Source organism: Oryctolagus cuniculus, chromosome 8 (genome assembly GCF_051225735.1).
Source record: "Oryctolagus cuniculus isolate XC-2025 breed Fujian yellow rabbit chromosome 8, ASM5122573v1, whole genome shotgun sequence".
Classification (NCBI taxonomy): domain Eukaryota; kingdom Metazoa; phylum Chordata; class Mammalia; order Lagomorpha; family Leporidae; genus Oryctolagus; species Oryctolagus cuniculus.
In genome coordinates, this window is record NC_142874.1 from 29360896 (window position 1) to 29380574 (window position 19679).

General features: G+C 40.7%; 1 protein-coding gene across 1 annotated transcript in view; it reads left to right on the top strand.

The window, feature by feature from the left end:
* The first annotated feature begins 11105 nt into the window (after window positions 1-11105).
* The window catches only part of LOC127482618 (annexin A10), a 70797-nt gene continuing 62223 nt past the window's right edge, over window positions 11106-19679 (top strand). Inside the window, exon 1 of the mRNA XM_089302221.1 lies at window positions 11106-11313. Coding sequence (XP_089158347.1) covers window positions 11296-11313 — 18 coding nt within the window. The 5' untranslated portion in view covers window positions 11106-11295. The remainder of the gene's footprint in view (window positions 11314-19679) is intronic.

The window sequence follows — 19679 nt, forward strand, 5'->3', positions numbered from 1 at the left end:
AAAGGTGGAAGACGAAGCCAATAAGCATTCATTTGAGAAAGCAGTCGTATTGTGGAAGGGTTGATGGCACTAATTTAACCAGAGATTAAATATAAATCCACTCGGGGCTGGCGCTGTGGCCTAGCGGGTTAAAGCCCTGGCATGAAGCACCGGCATCCCATGTGGGCACCGGTTCTGGTCTTGGCTGCTCCTCTTTCAATTCAGCTCTCTGCTATGGCCTGGGAAAGCAGCAGCAGATGGCCCAAATCCTTGGGCTCCTGCACGCATGTGGGAGACCTGGAAGAAGCTCCTGGCTCCTGGCTTTGGATTGGCACAGCTCCAGCCATTGTGGCCATCAGGGAAGTGAATCAGCAGATGGAAGACCTCTCTCTTTCTCTACCTCTCTGTAACTCTGCCTTTCAAATAAATAAAAATAAATCTTTAAATATATATATATATATAAATCTACTCAACAAACAGGATTGAATCAGTTCCTTGTAGCATCATAGGAAACACATAATAATGTTGTGACATGTGTTTTCCTATACTATGATTCTTTTTTTTTCATTGTTTTAATGCTATGATTCTTGAGAAGTTACATAAATGGATATTATAATTATGATTATTAATTTGGCTATGCTTTGGGGCCAGCATTGTGACACAGGAGGTTAAGCTGCAGCCTGCCATGCCATAATCCCATATTGAAGTTTGAGTCCCAGATGATCCATTTCCTACCCAGCTCTCTATAATGCGCCTGGGAAGGCAGTGGACGATGGCCCAAGTATTTGGGACGCTGACACCCACATGGGAGACCCAGATAAAGTTCCTGGCTCCTGGCTTCAGCTTGGCCCAGCCCTGGCTACTGTGGCCATTTAGGGAGTTGAACTAGCATATGAAAGATCTCAAAAAGAAAGATCTCTTTCTCTGTCTCGCCGTGTCACTCTTTCAAATAAATAAATAAATATAGCTCTGTGTGAGTGTGTGTGTGTCTACATACATATATAATGGGGGGGGGCTCTGGTTTGATGGCACTAACTCCATTCTCAGCTTTTTCTTACAACACAGGCAGGTGTGGGTAGCTGATAGCAAGGAGGCCTCTTACTTCACTCTGGCTGAATGAGAACCACATTGGCAACTATGTGCCAAGATGCAGATGAGATAGTTTGGGTCTGGGGCTTTTCCTTCCAAAGCTGACATTTGGAAGTTAAGATCATACACTGTTAGGATATATATATACTGGTGCCTTCCAACTGCCATTTGAGACTCCCTCACTATGACTTCACTCCCTGTAAGAATTCACTCTGCAAAGGCATCAGTCAATAGAGGTCCCTGCAACAGTGAAGTCTCTGGCTTCATTGAGGGTTTGATGGCATCTGGAACCCTGGAGCCTTACCTTGAAGGTGTGTGTGTCCTGGACCATTTGGAAAACCCTGGGAGGGTACACAGTGTTTGCTACATCACCAGCAGTTGGTGCTCAGATAATTTCCTTCTAGCTATTTTTGATATTCTTTTCATGCATTCCCTTTGCTTGTTTTTGCTCATTCTGATTGTGGAGAGCAACTGGGAGCAACTCGGACTAGACTGTTACTGGAATTAAGACTTATTCTATGCATCTGCTCTCCCACAATATGGCGCTGGGAGAGGAGGAAACAGCTTCTACACAGCTGCCTCCAGTTCAACCAATAAACAGCAGGAGCTGCTCCTGATTGGAGTAGAGCAGCGTACTCGGCGTGTGGGTAGCAGAGTTGGGATTGGAGGAAGAGGACTATAAAGGAGGAGAGAGACAACATGCACCAGGAACATCTATCTGAAGGAACACCTGTGCAGCCCCCGAGAGAGCCGGCTGGCGGTGTGCCGCTCCCCCGCGGAAGTGGGGAAAGTGGCAGGGGGAACCGCCCTTCCACGGAGGTGGAAGGGACGGTAGCCAACCCGGGAAGAACCAGCAGCAAACCCGGGGAGGGCCGAGCAGACGAAAGAACAGCGCAGGGTCCTGTGTCGTTCCTCCACGAAGAGGGGGAGCGACATAATGGTGCCATGACTCGGATATGAAGCCTAGGCAGGGTTTAGTGTCGTTCCTCCATGAAGAGGGGGAGCAACACTGATTGTGAATGCATTGTAACAAACTGAGTGAGGATTCTGACAAGCAAGCTGCCACGTTTGCCTGAACTCTTCTCCTACTTCGCCGATTCCCTGTCTTTATAGATGTAGAGTCTTGTGAGCCCTTTCAATTACCTGGATCTAATTTTCAATCTGTAGCAATGTTCTTCTGTATTATAGAGTAGTAATAATTCTACTTCATATGGTTGTTTTGAGGAATAAATGTCTTGAGATGCCTACAATGGAGCTGGCACATTCAGAGCTTACGCACATTATATTTTATCCCTGGAGCAATGCGATCATTACAGTAGTTTGCATGTAGTCTTCCAGGATAAAGAGCACCATATACTTGGACATAGAAATTCTAGGTTTCTTTTATTACTTTACAGTCACACATAAGATGTAATCCTCATGTTTTCAGAGAACAGATTTCTTGCTTTGTGGGTAAGATTAGCACAGGTAAGAGAGTACTTCAACAACCTCATGGAAAGTAGAATTAAAAGGTAAAATTAGAGGCAAGCATTTTGCCTACCAATTAAGATGCTGGTTAAAATGCCCACACCCCACATCAGAGTTCCCTGGTCTGATTCCTGGCTCCTGATCTCAGCTTCTGTTAATGTAGGTCCTGGGAGGCTGCAATGATGGTTCAAATCCTCGGGTTCCTGTCACTCATGGGGGAGACCTGGACTGCGTTCACAGCTCCTAGCCCAGCCCTAGCTAGTGTGGGGATTTGAGGAGTGAACCAGTGGAAAAGAGCGCACACACTCTCTCTCTCTGTATCTACTTCCCTTCCCTTCCCTTCTCCCTCAAATAAAAATGAATAACTAAATACACATAAGTTTCATCCTGCAAAAAAAAAATTGAAGTTCATGCATGCTTTTTCTTTTTTTTTTTTTTTTTTTTGGACAGGCAGAGTTAGACAGTGAGAGACACAGAGAGAAAGGTCTTCCTTCCATTGGTTCACCCCCAAAATGGCTGCTATGGTCGGCATGCTGCGCCTATCTGAAGCCAGGAGCCAGGTGCTTCCTCCTGGTCTCCCATGCGGGTGCAGGGCCCAAACACTTGGGCCATCCTCCACTGCCTTTCCGGGCCACAGCAAAGAGCTGGACTGGAAGAGGAGCAACCAGGACAGAATCCAGTGCCCCAACCAGGACTAGAAACTGGTGTGCTGACGCCACAGGTAGAGGATTAGCTTAGTGAGCCGCAGCGCTGGCCGCCCATAATATGTATTTTCTGTGAACTTTTTTGAAGTGCCCCATGTTGAAAACAATATTTTTTACACAATGATGTGACCTTCAATTAATTGATCCAAGAAAAGTTCAACAGGTTTAAGATTCTACTCATAGCCACGGTTGCTACAAGAGAACATACTCTTCTCTATTACCAGGGTAATCACACTAGAGATAAGTAAAATATATGTCATGTTTCAGAGCAAAAGTATTCATAATCCAAAAGGCCAATATGATCCAGAAACACTTTGCACTGCTTTTTAAATATTTATAAAAGGTGACCAAATTCCATGTATTTCATATATATGGAGATTTAGGGGCACAGTGATACTTCCTACCCTACCCTCTCTCCCACCCACACTCCTATGTGCCTTCCTCCTCCCTTTCTTATTCTTTTTTTTTTAATTTTTACAATATATACTTCCAGTATATATTATTTTACAATAATAAGATTTTTCATAGACTTTGCTTTTTATATTAATTTCATCTGATTATTAATAATACCTAGGTGGGACCAGCACTGTGGCCTAGCGGGTAAAGCTGCCACCTGCAGTGCTGGCATCCCATATGGGCACCAGTTCAGTTCTCAGCTGCTCCACTCCAATACAGCTCTCTGCTATGGCCTGGGAAAGCAGTAGAAAATGGCTCAAGTGCTTGAGCCCCTGCACCTGCGTGGGAGACCCAGAAGAGGCTCCTGGCTCCTGGCTTCGGATCAACCCAGCTCCGGCTATTGCAGCCATCTGGGGAGTGAACGAGAGGATGGAAGACTTCTCTCTCTCTGTTTCTCCCTGTGCCTCTGCCTATCTGTAACTCTGCCTTTTAAATAAATAAATAAAATCTTTTTAAAAAATTTAGGTAAGACCAAAAAAGAAAAGAAATATTAACGGGCCGGCACCATGGCTCACTTGGTTAATCCTCCACCTGCGGCACCAGCAACCCATATGGGTGCCAGGTTCTAGTCCCAGTTGCTCCTCTTCCAGTCTAACTCTCTGCTGTGGCCCTAGAGGGCAGTGGAGGATAGCCCAAGTGCTTGGGCCCCTGCACCTGCATGGGAGACCAGGAGGAAGCACCTGGCTCCTGGCTTCAGATCAGCGCAGCGCCAGCCATAGCAGCCATTTGGGGGGTGAACCAACGGAAGGAAGACCTTTCTGTCTCTCTCTCTCACTGTTTATAACTCTACCCGTCAAATAATTAAAAAAAAAGAAATGTTAAGGGATCTAAAGGTAGACATAGACTAATACAATAGTAACAGGAGATTTCTTTTTTTTCCCAGTAAACAATTATCCATGCAAAAATTATCAATGTAACTCACAAGCCTATTTAATGGCCTAAAATTACTCACTTCATTGTTGTTAATATCCACAAAGTAGAGAAGCCTGCATTCCAAGAACAGCAATGTGTATGGGTCCAGGAAAAAATGTCATAGTATTTCATAGGACACAATCACCTAGGATTTAGGAAAAATCATCTTCATTCAGTTAGAATTTACTACATTCTCCCAGATGTTGATGTGGCACTCCCTTGAACCAAAATTATAAACGTAAGTATTTTCAACCAAAATACAAAATCATTCACGTATCTCAAAAAGATTTCTAAGGTGTCCACTTGTCAACTCTTTTCAGGGGCTTCAACATAAACAAGAAAGGTAAACATTGCCATTATTATATGGGTTCTTGTTATCAAGTGACAGGAACAACTGGATTAGTAATTTCCCTATAGGATTGCTTTTCTCCACTTGTGTCTATTTAACTTCAACAACAAGATATAGCTAAGAATAGAATAACAGCAAAATTAATAGCCATTGGAAGGTCTTGCTTTTTTGTTTTTTTTTTTTTTTTCAAATTGAGATGATGATTATGTATAACAACTGAATAACAAACCTTTATGTATTAAATGTATTTGCCCAAAGAATGAACTGAAATACTGCTCAGAGTTTACACCTGATAGAAAAGTAAAGGCAAGAATGTGTGCTGTCCATTCATTGCAGTCATGCATGCACTCATATACTGAGGAAGTGTTTTAGACATTCTGCTGTACTTACATTTGAAAGACATTTGTGGTATTCTAGCAGATTGTGCACAATCAATCTAAAGCTCTATCAGGAAGGAATAAATGGGGTAGGTGTTTGGCATACCTGCTTGGTACATCCACGTCCTGCATCTGAGTTCCAGTCCCATCTCTACTCCCAGTTCTACAGGTGAGCGATTCCCCGGGGTAAGAAGTGAAGGGAGGATTAAACTACAAAGAGCAATGGAAAATCCTTTGTGATGGAAATGTTGTGGCCCTTGACTGGTCTTAGCTTCACAGATGTACATACTTCAAACTGTACCAAACAGTACACTTGAAGGGATACAGTTCCCTGTAGACAGTTTGTGCTTAATTAAAGTTGTTTATAAAAATAACAGGTTAATATGAAGAGCCTGTGGCTTTCAGATTTAAATGAAAATGGAAATCTTTATAAGCAAGATTAGAGAAAAAAAATTATAAATATAAGATAAGGTGATCCCCAAAAGATATTCAAACATAAATCACCTTATAACAAACACTATCTCAGAAATAGAACGGAAATAGGATCCAGAAAGATGAAAAATGATACAAAATATTCAACAATTAAATAAGGGCTTATTTTAAAGGCTTTAAATGAGTGATTTTGGACATGGAATTGCTACAGTTTTTGGATCCCATTGGATGATTTTAAAAGAATAAAATAATTGCAACAACCAAAATTTGAATGAAAATATTTTATATGACCCCTTTGAAAAGAACAGAGAGGTATATAGCTTTTCTAAATCATTTGGGGAATATTATCACAAGATGTGTCTATTTGGAAGACGTAAATTTCTCATTGGAAGGATTTTGTTCCACTTACAGCCTCCTACGGATTATTAATTTAGTCTTTTGCAGTGCTCGTGTTAATGACATATACATATTAATTATATTTTTCATCATGTATTTTAAAAAACTCCAAATCATCCATTAATCAACATAAGAACTACAGGCTGAGATTTCTGTCTGTATTGCTCAATTAAGTGTCCAAACCACCTGTTACACTGCCACACGCATACAAGTTGTCTTATAAATATTTGCTAATAAATTGAGGGAGAGATAAGGAATGTGACTCCTGGGAGGATCCAATGCTTATTTGCTATAGCACACCACACGGGAATTCGAGTTTAACCTAGAAGCTGGTATCAGTCATGTGGCAGAACAGAAGGCTCCTGAGGGTCCCTCTTTCACACCAAGTAAACATCTAAACATGTATCAACTCGCTAAGAAAATCCATTTCTCTAGGAGAAAGCCAGACTCTATTTGAAAGAGTTCTACACACCAGACAACGAGCAGGTGTCCACAGCTATATGGGTAGGGAAAGCAAAGACAAACTGGAGTGTGAAGTCTACCGGCAACACTGCACCTTATGATCAAGGAGTCCCCAACATCCACCTGGATCTCGAGTGGACAGGGCCTGTACCGCACATACAACGACCACCTTATGCACTGCTTATCGCAGAGTTTTCTCTCACATCACATTGCTTGAAGACTGGCAGGACCTGGCATTGGAACATTTCCTTTGAGCACAATGAACAAAGGCATTGGAGCAGGGAGTTGAGGAGGAGATAAATAAACTGTGTGACTACTCCCAGCAGACGTAGCCCCTAGGATCAATCCAGTTGCCAAGTTTCCCCCGCAAAGGATTTGTCTGCACAGTTTTCCAGGTGCTCCCTGGGGTTCTGGCCTCTAACAAGCGAACACAACAAATAAAGAATAAACTTCCTTTAGCCTAAACACAAAAAAGCAATAATGCTCAATAGACCTTTCACTTCAGCAATCTGCAGTGATAAATCCAGGCAATCTCACATTGGAAGGAAGTTAGAATGCTTCCTCCTGCCTGAATAAGAAAATAGGCGCTCCCTACACCTTCTCTCTTAGCTTGCTCCAACCTGAAACTCCAGATCAGAAGTCTCCCCAAGCAACGCGGCAGGAGACTGGGGCTTGGTTGAATGTCTTACTCCATGCAGATCCCCCCTAAAGTACTTTCAGCACACACAGAGCACCTCAACTGCTATAGCTCCTGTGCGGGGGACTGGCCCCTAAATCACCTAGCTTGAGGAGTTGAAGGAAGTGAGAGCGCTGCACGCTCCCGAGTCTCCTAGACCACAGAGAACAGAACTGTGATCTTTAAACTTGTAAGGGCTCAGTGGCTGTCTTCCTAGGTCCACGGTAAGCAGCCTAAACAAGAGTACATGTATCAGCAAGAACAGGTGGGAAATAAGCTCTGGCTCTCAGGCACTCCACGAAGAAAGGAGGAACTGGAACACACATCTAATAACCCAGTCTCTCCAAATGCAACCCAAAGACTGGCTTCTATCTCACCTCTCAAGTTAATAATATACCAGATACTCTCTAGTCTCTTGCAGGCAACCAGGAATAAAAACCACTGAGTTAGATGATAGCAAATCGCACAGAGGTACTTAGAATCTCTAGCCAGGTTGACTGGGGAGAAATAAGTCCTACATGAGACAGATCTGACAAGACTGAGAGAGTTGGTTGTCTTAATGTTCAGAAATCAACACAGAGCTACAAGGGAGACAAAGAAACAAGAGGAAATGTTCCCATAAAGGAACCACATAGCTCTCTAGAAGCTGAGCCTAGTAAAATGAAGATACATGATTCACATGACAGGATTTCAAAAGAATAGTCAAATTTCTCACTGAGGTAAGGAGCGTAATGTATTTCTTTGTGATTCAGCCTTAGTATGTTGGATATGTTGAGGAATTTAGCTGTTTCTTCTAGATTATCCAATCCACTGGCATATAATCGTCCCTAATGGTTGTTATGGATTAAAGATTATTTGGCTCCTCAAACTCATGCAGGCATATTAAACCCTGAAGTCTTATGTTCCTACATTACATAACCTTATTAACTCCAATAAGCCTGGCTAGACACCAAGTGCCTCTGAGCAGTCTGTGCTTACCCAATCTGCTATTATGAAATGGATGCTGCAGAACTTAGATATTTTATCACTATGTGTGTAAGTATGTGTGTGTATCTGTGTCTGTATAAAGGATACAGGTGTATAGGTGTGTGAATATATCTTGCTTAAAGATTTTTATCCATAAACTAACACCATTTGGGTAAAATAGTTCTAGAATTATGGATGCTCATCAATTGATACTTATCTTGCAATATTCTGTTATTTTAACCAATATTTATTTAAATCTTCTTCAAAATCTTTAAGAATTTATATAGACTGAGTATTACATTATTCATTAAGTGGCACTTCAGTGACATAGATAGACAGATAATCAGTAAGTTTTCGATTACTATGATGAAATACTTGAGATGGCAATGACAGCACAGTGTGGTGAGTCAGAAGGCAGAGGCAGTGGCTCAGCCCAATTCTGCTTTTCCAACAAAGGTTCTCATGACAGCTACCTCCCCAGGGTCTATCCCTGCAACCTTGGGTCTCCCACGAGCCACCTCCACCCTGGATTAACAGTATAAGTGGATTAAGCTCCACCTTCTTCATATCATTAACTTACAATTTGGAGGTTTAAAGATCTCATGAGTTCAGGAGCCAAATCTTGTTCAAACCATAGCAATGTAACACACTTTTTATTATTTTTGGAATGATGCATGTAATTCAGGAGGACAAGCGAATCCCAACATTATATTGGACTTTGAAAGTGTTCTTTTAGTTTTTTTCCTTAAAACAATAAAGTTAAACATGAAAATAATACATTTGAAAGTTAAATGTGAAAAACAGTAGTGAATATACTTCTCCAAGATTTTTATTCCTGGGCAAGCACTTCTGTCCTAAATACATTGCTGGTAAACATAAGGCCAAATCCACAGTAGTTGAAATGTTTAAAAATAGTACAGAGGTCAGAATCAGCCCTAAAGGCACTCGGATCTGGCTGAAAAGCCCATGAGAGTATTTCAGGCATGGAAAACCAAGACACTCTGGCAAAAAGATCTCTGTGAGTGAGATCCCAGTGGAAAGAACAGGTCTTCAAAGAGGGAGGTGCCTTTCTCTGAAGGGAGGAGAGAACCTCCACTTTGACTATGACCGTGTCTAAACAAGATAAGAGTCGGAGAACTCAAGGGGCTTCCATAGCCTTGGAAACTCATGACTGGTGCATAGGGAGATTACTGATGCCATAAACAGGAGTGTCAATTTGTAAAGTCAACAACAGGAGTCACTGTGCACTTACTCCTCATGTAGGATCTCTGTCCTTAATGTGCTGTACATTGAGGCTTAATGCTATAACAAGTACTCAAACAGTATATTTCACTTTGTGTTTCAATGGGGGTGCAAACGATTGAAATCTTTACTTAATGTACACTAAACTGATCTTCTGTAAAAAAAAGAAAAAAAAAAGAAATTATCAATTCCCAACTTGACTCTCACTGGGATTAAACATGACAATAGGTCTGATCTGATTTCATCATCATTTTAAAAAAATCATCTATTATTTTTCACTTTATGTTTCTGTGTGGGAGCAAACTGTTGAAATCCTTACTTAAGGTATACTAAGCTGATCTTCTGTATATTAAGATAATCGAAAATGAATCTTGATGTGAATGGAAGGGGAGAGGGAGTGGGAAAGGGGAGGGTTGTGGGTGGGAGGGACGGTATGGGGGGTGAAGCCATTGTAACCCATGAGTCGTACTTTGGAAATTTATATTCATTAAATAAAAGATAAAAAAAAAAAAAGGTTTGTTTATTTTGTTTGAAGGGCAGAGTCACAGAGAGGCAGAGGCAGAGGGAGGTCTTCTGTCTGCTGGTTCATTCCCCAAATGGCTGCAACGGCCAGAGATACACTGATCTGAAGCTAGGGGCCAGGAGGCTAAGCCTCCGCCTGTGGTGTCAGCATCTCATATGGACACCAGTTTGAGTCCCGGCTGCTCCTCTTCCGATTCAGCTCTCTGCTATGGTCTAGGTAAGCAGTGGAAGATGGCCCAAGGGCTTGGGCCCCTGTGCCAGGGTGGCAGACTCAGAAGAGGCTCCTGGCTCCTGACTTCAGATCAGCCCAACTCCTGTTATTGAGACCATTTGGGGAGTGGACCAGTAGATGGAGGACCTCTCTCTCTCTCTCTCTGATTCTCTGTAACTCTGCCCTTCAAATAAACATATAAATCTTTATAAAAGAACAGTAAAGTGTCTTATCAAATAAAAATAAAATAAAAAAAAATAGTACAGAGGGGCCAGCGCTATGGCACAGTGGGTTAAAGCCAGCCGTGGCCTGAAGCTCCAGCATCCCATATGGGGGCCAGTTCTAGTCTCGGCTGCTCCTCTTCTGATCCAGCTCTCTTCTATGGCCTGGGAAAGCAGCAGAAGATGGCCCAAGTCCTTGGGCCCCTGCACCCATGTGGGAGACCCAGAAGAAGCTCCTGGCTCCTGGCTTCAGATACTCCAGCCATTGCGGCCATCTGGGGAGTGAACCAGCAGATTGAAGACCTCTCTCTCGGTCTCTACCTCTCTCTGTAACTCTTTCAAATTAGTAAAAATAAATATTTAGGGGAAAAAATAGTATAGATGCACATGATATCCAGCAAGCTATAATATGAATGGAGGGCCAGAACCCCTAAAAGAGTCTGGGTGTTAACAACGACCGAGCAGAAAATAAATCATTAACTTTGTGGTTAATCAGCTTGCCTTTCCATGAGTCATCGGCTTTCTCCAAGGGTTACCCTTCCTTCACTGTTTGGCTAATTTGTATTTCTTAAATCAACACACAACCAGGGATTAGGCTAATGGTTCTATTTATTTTGTGCAATTCTGCCTGCTCACAACTGATGGCTGACCAGAGCACTGTTATCTTGAGTCACGCTCTATCCGTAGCCATGCCTCCATTGTCTTGCCTGACATATATAAATCAGAGGGAGTCCTGACCCTCAGTTCTTTCTGGCTTCACAGTGAGACTTGTCTACGCAACTGAACACTTGCTGAGTCCTGTTATCTGCCTTGAAATTAGCCACTGTCATCAAAATGTTTTGTGGGGACTATGTAAGTATACTGGTTATTTCTGTAAAAATTTCTAATCTTTCAAGATCTGATCTTTACCTATAAAATTTCACTTGTGTTACTTGATATTTTCTACAGAAAATATTGACGTTTTCATTAACTTTTTAATCAGGAGGTATTTAATGTGATGATTAAATGGAGTTACTATTACTAAATTTCAGTTCTGTACTAGTATATTATCCCATGGAAGCAATTTGGTTGTGTGTACTCTCCTACTTAGCTTGACTCAGATTTCAAACAAAGGTTTTAAGATTTTTGTCTCCAGTTTAATTTCGCTATATAAGATTATTATTTCAAAAAAACTAGCCAACCCGGTTGCCCCTCTTTCAGGCCAGCTCTCTGCTGTGGCCAGGGAGTGCAGTGGAGGATGCCCCAAGTACTTGGGTCCTGCACCCCATGGGAGACCAGGATAAGTACCTGGTTCCTGCCATCGGATCGGCACAGTGCGCCGGCCGCGGCGGCCATTGGAGGGTGAACCAATGGCAAAAGAAGACCTTTCTCTCTGTCTCTCTCTCTCACTGTCCACTCTGCCTGTCAAAAAACAAAACAAAACAAAACAAAAAACTAACAAAATTTTTGATTTTTTGATCATAAAGAAATATTAAATGTTTGAGATGACATATTTATCCTAATTTGACATTACACAATGTAGACAAATATAGAAACATCACATAGTACCCCATAAATAAGGATATTTTTATTTAGAACATTTTAACAAAAATTAAGAAATTAGACTAATTCTCATATTTTTTATTTTAACCCAAAGTTCTCTTAAGATTAATTATCTGGGTTGAGTTTGAATAATCACCTATTGAATATGAGTGATGGTTACCTCAGTTTAATAATTTCATATTTCCCCTTTCCTAAATCAGTTCATACAACTACTCTAACAGTGTGCAAACTTGTTAAGAATTGAAAAAGACTTATCTAAATATATATTACCTGAAAATGTATCCTTTTAATATGATCTCAAAAACTAAATATAAATCTATATGTTGATTTTTAATCTATATTATAGAAAAAGGCTTTGCAGGAAACTTTTTTTTAAAGATTTATTTCTTTATTTGCGAGGTAGAGTTACAGACAGAGAGGGCGAAATAGAGAGACAAGTCTTCCATCCTCTGGTTCTCCCCTAAATGGCCACAGCACCAGAGCTGAGCCAATCTGAAGCCAGGAGCCAGGAGCTTCTTCCAGGTCTCCCACGTGGGTGCAGGAGCCCAATAACTTAGCCCATCTTCTAGTGCTTTCCCAGGCCATAAGCACAGAGCTGGATTGGAAGAGCAGTAGCCTGGACCAAATAGGCAGTCATATGGGATGCCTACTTAGCCTACTATGACACAGTGCTGGCCCCTCCAGGAAATTTTTATATAAAAAAAACACATTATTATTTAATTAAGCTTTGGCAAAAAAATTATGTGTGTGTATGTGTATTATACAATTCACTCGTTCACAAAGTATTAATTCTTACAAAATTTTATTTATTTATTTTGCTTCAAATTAAATGTTGAAATGAAGGCTTCAAAAGTGGCTACATTTCCACTGTTTTAGCAATACTAATTTCATCTTCAGATTGCTAGATCTCATTTTGCAGTGGAAAGTTCCCATTTTTGTTTTATTAATTACAAGACAGTTGTATTTTACTACAAAGAAATGTCAGTGTAGTAAATGATGAAATTTGTAAACGCGTATAGTTTTCTGTTTCCATTTATTCAAGTAAAATAATTTAGGGCAAATTCATATTATTCTGTGTGCTGGATAGCCTAATATTACTATTTATGTCTATGTATTAAAATAAATACTTAAAGAATTTTTAAATTATATTTCCAGGATTATTACAGATTATGATATAAAATTTTTTAACAGTTGTAATGATTTGCTATTATTCTAGAACACATACAGGAAACTGAGGATTGAAGAGTTGGATTTGAGCATTCCTAAAAATTTAAGTCTTCTTGGCTGTCTATATTTGCATAAATATTACGTTTTGTGTATTGTCTCAGCAACTGTGTATGGTACAACAGTCTCACATCATCAATATAATTAATTATAAAGCATTTTCTATCTAAAACATAAGGTCTAAGTGATTGGAGTTTGGTATTAAGGAGATCTGTGTCTAAGGCCATGTTCATCTATTTCATCTCCATTTGGGATCTGGTGTTCTCAGCAAGAGACAACTCCTCGCTGGAGAGAAATGTCTCACAGCAGATAACCACTAGCTGTGTTGTTTGTTAGACCCCTGCTGAGCTGTTCTAACTCAGTATACATGACATCTGAATGTACACACTTGATATAAACGCTACCACTTCTGAGAGTCACCCGGTATTTCTTTACTGTCTGTTGCAAAATACAGAAAATTTCAATATAATCAAGAGGTGAGAACCACAGAAAGTTGTTACATTTCTGTTAGAAATATGCATAACTAATATTTAGAATTACTTTCTGCAGTGATGGGGTCAGATGGTCACCAATGATTAAGGAAGTTTAAGGGAGCTTCTGACATTAAGAAGGTAAATAGAGAGGCCAGAGCTGTGGTGCAGCAGGTTAAGCCGCCGCTTTCTCTGCTGGCATCCCATATCAGCACTCGTTCAAGTCCCAGCTGCTCTGCTGCCAATCCAGCTGCCTGCTACGTGCCTGGGAGAAACAGCAGAAGATGGTCCAAATGCCTAGTGTCCTACCATCCACGTGGGAGACACATATGGAGTTCCAGGTCCTGGCTTCAGCCTGGCCTGGGCCCAGCTGGTGCAGCCATTTTGGGGGAGTGAACCTGTAGATGGAAGATCTCTCTTTCTCTGTCTCTCCCTCTCATTCTATCACTCTGCATTTCAAATAAATAAAATAAATCTTCAAAAAGAAGGTAAATTTACTTTATTATTATACATTCTATATAAATACAAATTATTTATAGATTATTATTTACTTAAGAAATATATTTATTATTTTTTATAGATTTATTTATTTTACTTGCAAGTCAGAGTTACACAGAGAAGGAGAGGCAGAGAGAGAGAGAGGTCTTCCACCTACCGGCTCACTCTCCAACTGGCCACAATGGCCAGAGCTGTGCCGATCTGAAGCCAGGATCCTCCTCCAGATCTCCCACGTGGGTACAGAGGCCCAAGGGCTTGGGACATCTTCTACTGCTTTCCCAGGCCACAGCAGAGAGCCGGACAGGAAGCGGAGCAGCCAGGACTCGAACCACCGCCCATGTGGGATGCTGGGACTGCAGGTGGCAGCTTCACCCACTACGCCACAGTGCTGGCCCCATGAAATATACATTTATTATTATATATAAGGACTTACTTTATTTGCTGGAATGTAAAACCATCTTATGAAAAGCAAGATTTTAAATGATTTCTGCAAACATGGAACTATTTTGGTTCATTAATTAGTCAGATATAAATTACATTTCAGGAAGATGTTATTGCAATATCCATCTTTCCATCTTAGAAAGGAGAAGATGTCATTAAAGTGTGTTAAAAAAAAAAAAAAAAGAAACTGGCCCAAGCCAACATCCAAATCCAGGCATCCATAGGTCCCTAGAATTCAGACTGTATTTTACTAAAACACACTGCCTCATTAGCAATATTATGTGTTTCTTCTAGAGAAATTTTAACTAATTTTGTCCTGTTTCATTATCAACAGAGACCCTCTTTTTGGAATATTAGCATTTTACTTACTGTACAATTATTAATGTAATGAAATCATTTTATCCTCTAAATCAACTTTAATACTATTTACTCCTCTATTCTTTTGTGCCTTTTCCTACTTCTGCCAATTTTTACATATTAAATTACCTTTATGCCTGTGTTATACAATTTAGGACAAAAGTCCTCTATTTATTTATCATTTAAAAGAGAAGAATGATGGAGGTTGGGTGGGGCAGAGACAAAGAGAGAGAAAGACTCTTCCATCTGTTGGTTCACTCACCAAAAGCCTGCAACAGCTGGGGCTGGCCCAGGCCAGAGCCAGGAGACCTGAACTCCACCCAGGTCTCCCATGTGGATAGCAGAGGCTCAAGTACATGAGCCATCATCTGCTGCCTCCCAGAATGTGAATTAGCAGGAAGCCGGATGGGAAACAGCGCAGCCCAGACTGGAACTGGCTCTCCAACATGGGAGGGGGATGTCCCACACAGTGGCTTCACCTGCTGTGCCACAAGGCCTGCTCTCTTATTCACTAACCGACAGAAAAATGATAGTCATAGTAGTGTTAAAAGCAAGCTAACGTTTTGACCATATTCCACACCTGAAATTGCATTATGTTTTACATGAGGAAAAATCATTACTAGGATTTCTTGAGCGCTCACTAGACAACTGGGGTTTTGCCTGCCTTAGTAACATGATACTCACAGAAAATTGTTGTGCAAGAAGACCATTTAACACACAAAGGTTTTGAAGTTTTTTTAGGAGGTTCTAGAAATTCTACTCGGTGCTTCTACCTGTATAATTTTTAGTATTCAAAGCCTTCCGAGAAAGTACTGTCATCCCCATTTTCCAGATGAAAACCCTGAGACTTGAAGGGGTTAAATACTCTTCCCAATGGCAAAAAGCCAGAAAGTGGCAGATATAGAATTTTGTCAAACTCCAAAACCATCCATGTCAAGCACTAGACAGAGAGAGAGAAACACCTAAATATTTTCACGCTACGTAATTTCCAGCTTCATGTTGGAAGCAGAGTAGATTCTTTGTGAACACAAATCAGAGATGTCATATTAGCAGCAGTATCTTTACAAGGATGATCCTACTCATGAGTTTGCCCCCAGAATGGCTCAAGACATTTAGGCCCAATTAGGATGGATACATGCCTTGGTTTTCAACAATGAATTTTAATTTCATGTAGTGATGGAAAAACACTCCATGAATCAGAAACAGGGCAGGCATTTGGCCTGCTGCAGGAGACTCCCAGGTCCTACACTGGCACACCTGGGTTCAGTACAGTGTTCTGGCTCCTTAACCCAGCTTCTTGCTGGTGTAGACCTTGGCAGGCAGCAGTGATGGGTCAAATCATAGGATTCCTTCCATCCACATGGGAGACCTGGATTGGACTCACCACTCACAACTTAAGCCCTGTCCCAGACACTTGAAGGCATTTGCAGAGTGAGCCAGGGCACTGGAGTTTTCTCTTGCTCTCACTCCTGCTCTCCTTTTGTCTCAATCTTAAGTAAACAATTTTTATAGATTTATTTATTTATTTGAGAGGCAGAGTTACCAACAGAGAGGGAGAGACAGAGAAGTCTTCCATCCGTTGGTTCACTCCCCAAATGGCCTCAACAGTCAGAGCTGGACTGACCAAAGCCAGGAGCCAGGAGCTTCTTCTAGGCCTCCCACTTGGGCCATAGTCTACTGCTTCCCCAGGCCATTAGCTGAGAGCTGGATTGGAAGAGAAGCAGCTGGGACTCGAACCAGCGCCTAAGTGGGATTCCAGCACTGTAGGCAGAGGCTTCATCTACTGTGCCGCAGAGCCGGCCCCTAAACAAACAATTCTTTAAGGAAAGAAACAAATTCAGGGCATATGAGAGCAATTCAAAAAGTTCATGGCAAAAAGAATTAAAAGATATATTTATTTTATTGCAAAAATAATTTTGAAATCCATGCATAGGGTTTTTTTTTTTTTTCATAATGCCCATTTTCCATGAACTTTTTCAAGACCTCTAGTACTACCCCGCAGTGATTGTAGGCTGAGAGGAAACTCGCCTGGGCACAGAGGCTGCTGAGAAAGCCGGATTATTTTCCAAGCAGACTTTTTCTATGGCCAAGTATTCCTGGGAGGAAAAGTTCCATCCAAGAAATCTAACTTTGATTGTTTATCTGCAATATGACTTACTGAACAAACATTATTAAAAGGTTATTATTCACTCTTCGGACTGCTTTTCACTATCACAAGACCACATTTTCTGAACTTTACACACTGATTCAACAGAAGTGATGAATCACACTGGCCATGGCTTCAACCTTTACGGAAGCTTTGTGACGCTTAACTAGTATTGGACTGGAAAATGAAAGGTGTTTGCTCTTCACTGAAATGACATATGGGCATGCTCTGGTCTGGAATCTTTTCAAAACTCCCATTACAATGACCACTACGGCTTTTAATGTAGGATCTGGGCAGCATGACTGTGGAGCAGAGGTGACCCAGACAGTCAGCCCTACACTCAGCATGCAGGATCCACCTGACCAAGCACAAGCGACTTAATCTTTCTGCATCTCAATTTTCCTACCTATTAAGAGGGTGTGATAACAGCTCCTGCCATTTGAGGGTCTCTTGAGAATTAATTGGCAGATAAATCACTAAGAACAGAAATAGGGGCTTAGAAAACAGCCCCTAAAAGTGAGGTGTTATTCAGTTTTATGAAGCACCAGTGCCAAAACTTGAATTCAACTCTAACTTCGGCTTCACAGCCCAGGACAACTGCTCTTCAGAGAGGGGGCAAAATTTCCACTGATTACAAATGACTATACATACGTGTGTGTGTGCATGTGTGTGAGTGGTTGTATAATTATCCCAAATTTCACAAATAAATTTGAATAAATTGATTATAAATTTATTCTATAATTATCCCAAATTTCATGAATAAATTTGAATATCAAAAGTTCATGAATGTAAATTTATTTTCTCTTAAACTCAGCATCATCTTTATTTGTAAATAGACTCTAACATGGTAAAAATTTTTATAAACTCACTTCCTTCATCAATGTACTGCCAGTTTTGCTTTTTTTTGGCAAAAAAAAAAAACCCTCAAAAGTGTATTGCATTCATTATATCCAATTTGTTTCCTCCAGTTCTCTCCCTAAATCCCTAAAGTCCTCTTACTATGGTAGGTGGTGATCTCCACATGGCAGAATTCCATACCCAAATCTCACTGCTCATCTTACTGGACACATAAACTACTATATACAGAACTACAATTTTGAAACTCATCTCCTCCCAGCTCACAGTCACTCTTTGGGTCACAGCATCTGGTATAATGGTTTTAATTATAATCTTTGTTGAATCTGTATCTGAACCTGGCACTTGTTCCTGACGCCCAGATGCCTTTAACTAAGTACTTACATACTCTGTGAGTGGAAACTTCATTCTTATTAGTAGGGTTGGGGGGAGGATGGAAGACAATAGTGCACAGCTTCCCTGACTCTCCTTTTTCTCTCACACCTTACATAGTCATCACCCACCGAATTTATGCAGTAGCTTCTGCCTGGTCTTGCTGATTCACGCTTTGCTGCCCTTAAAGCACTGGGAATGCAGCTGTGAAGATGACTGTCAAAAATGGTGCCCTCTTGAGACCCGCCTTCCACTGATGTACAGGAACCATCATAAATTTGAAGTTGGATAAAGTAATGGACTAGGAAGTAAAATCACCCAAGAGGAGGTTTTGACAAGACCATTTCTTTGAGAAATAGCAAGAACAGTAGTAAGAAATAAATTAGGAGAATTGTGTATTTTCCCACGTGCTTTCAGAATGCAGATCAGAGATATTGTAGATGATAAGACATCTCTCTAGACTTACTAGTTTCTTTGGAATGCTAGAATTTTCTAGATGATTATAAAACTATCTGGAAAACTGTTTTTGTTGTTTCACCTCTATCAGTAACATTAATACATTATATTCTTTCAAATAATCATAAATGTCAACCTAGAATTCTCTTTGAATTTAAACAGCATGGGAGTTTTAAAATCCTCAATGAATAAAGAAATGGTAGTTACATGTATTTTTATATTATTTATCCTAATTAGTCAATGCATTTAACAAACCCTATAGAAAGGAAGTCATTAAATGATCAGTTTATCAAGTTCAAAAACTATACATCTTTCATTAAATCATAAGATAAGAGAAATTGTGTTTGAGCAATGAGTCACACTCCTTTTAACAAGTCATGTGTTTCTGTAATTAGGTGGCGTGGAAAATGCAGAAAAGAATCCATTTACAGAGTTACTCAGGATGTCTCATTCTGGAGGTCACCCTCCTTGGCCAACAGAACTTCTCTCTCCTGTGGAATTCTTCCATCAGCAGAAATTCTTTGCAGTCAGAAGTAGCTCAGCCTGAATCATCTAAAAGGAAGGCATTACTGAATTTTTAAAGGTTTTTTAGGGTTTGTGCTGTCAGTCTCCCAGTCTCAGTCCCTTCTGAATAATCTCCAATGATTCATAAAGCTTTGCTGATAGATTATAGTATTTTTCGTCCCAGGAGGAGTACAAAGTGCTTCTTAGGGCCCATTTTCTTGACCAGCTTCACACGTAAGCACAACACATAGCTTTGAATACATTCTTTCTCAATTACTCTTTTATTTATGTCCTCAGACATTCGGGTAATTGTACCAGATGGACCCAGAAAAAAATTAACAGTCCATGACAAG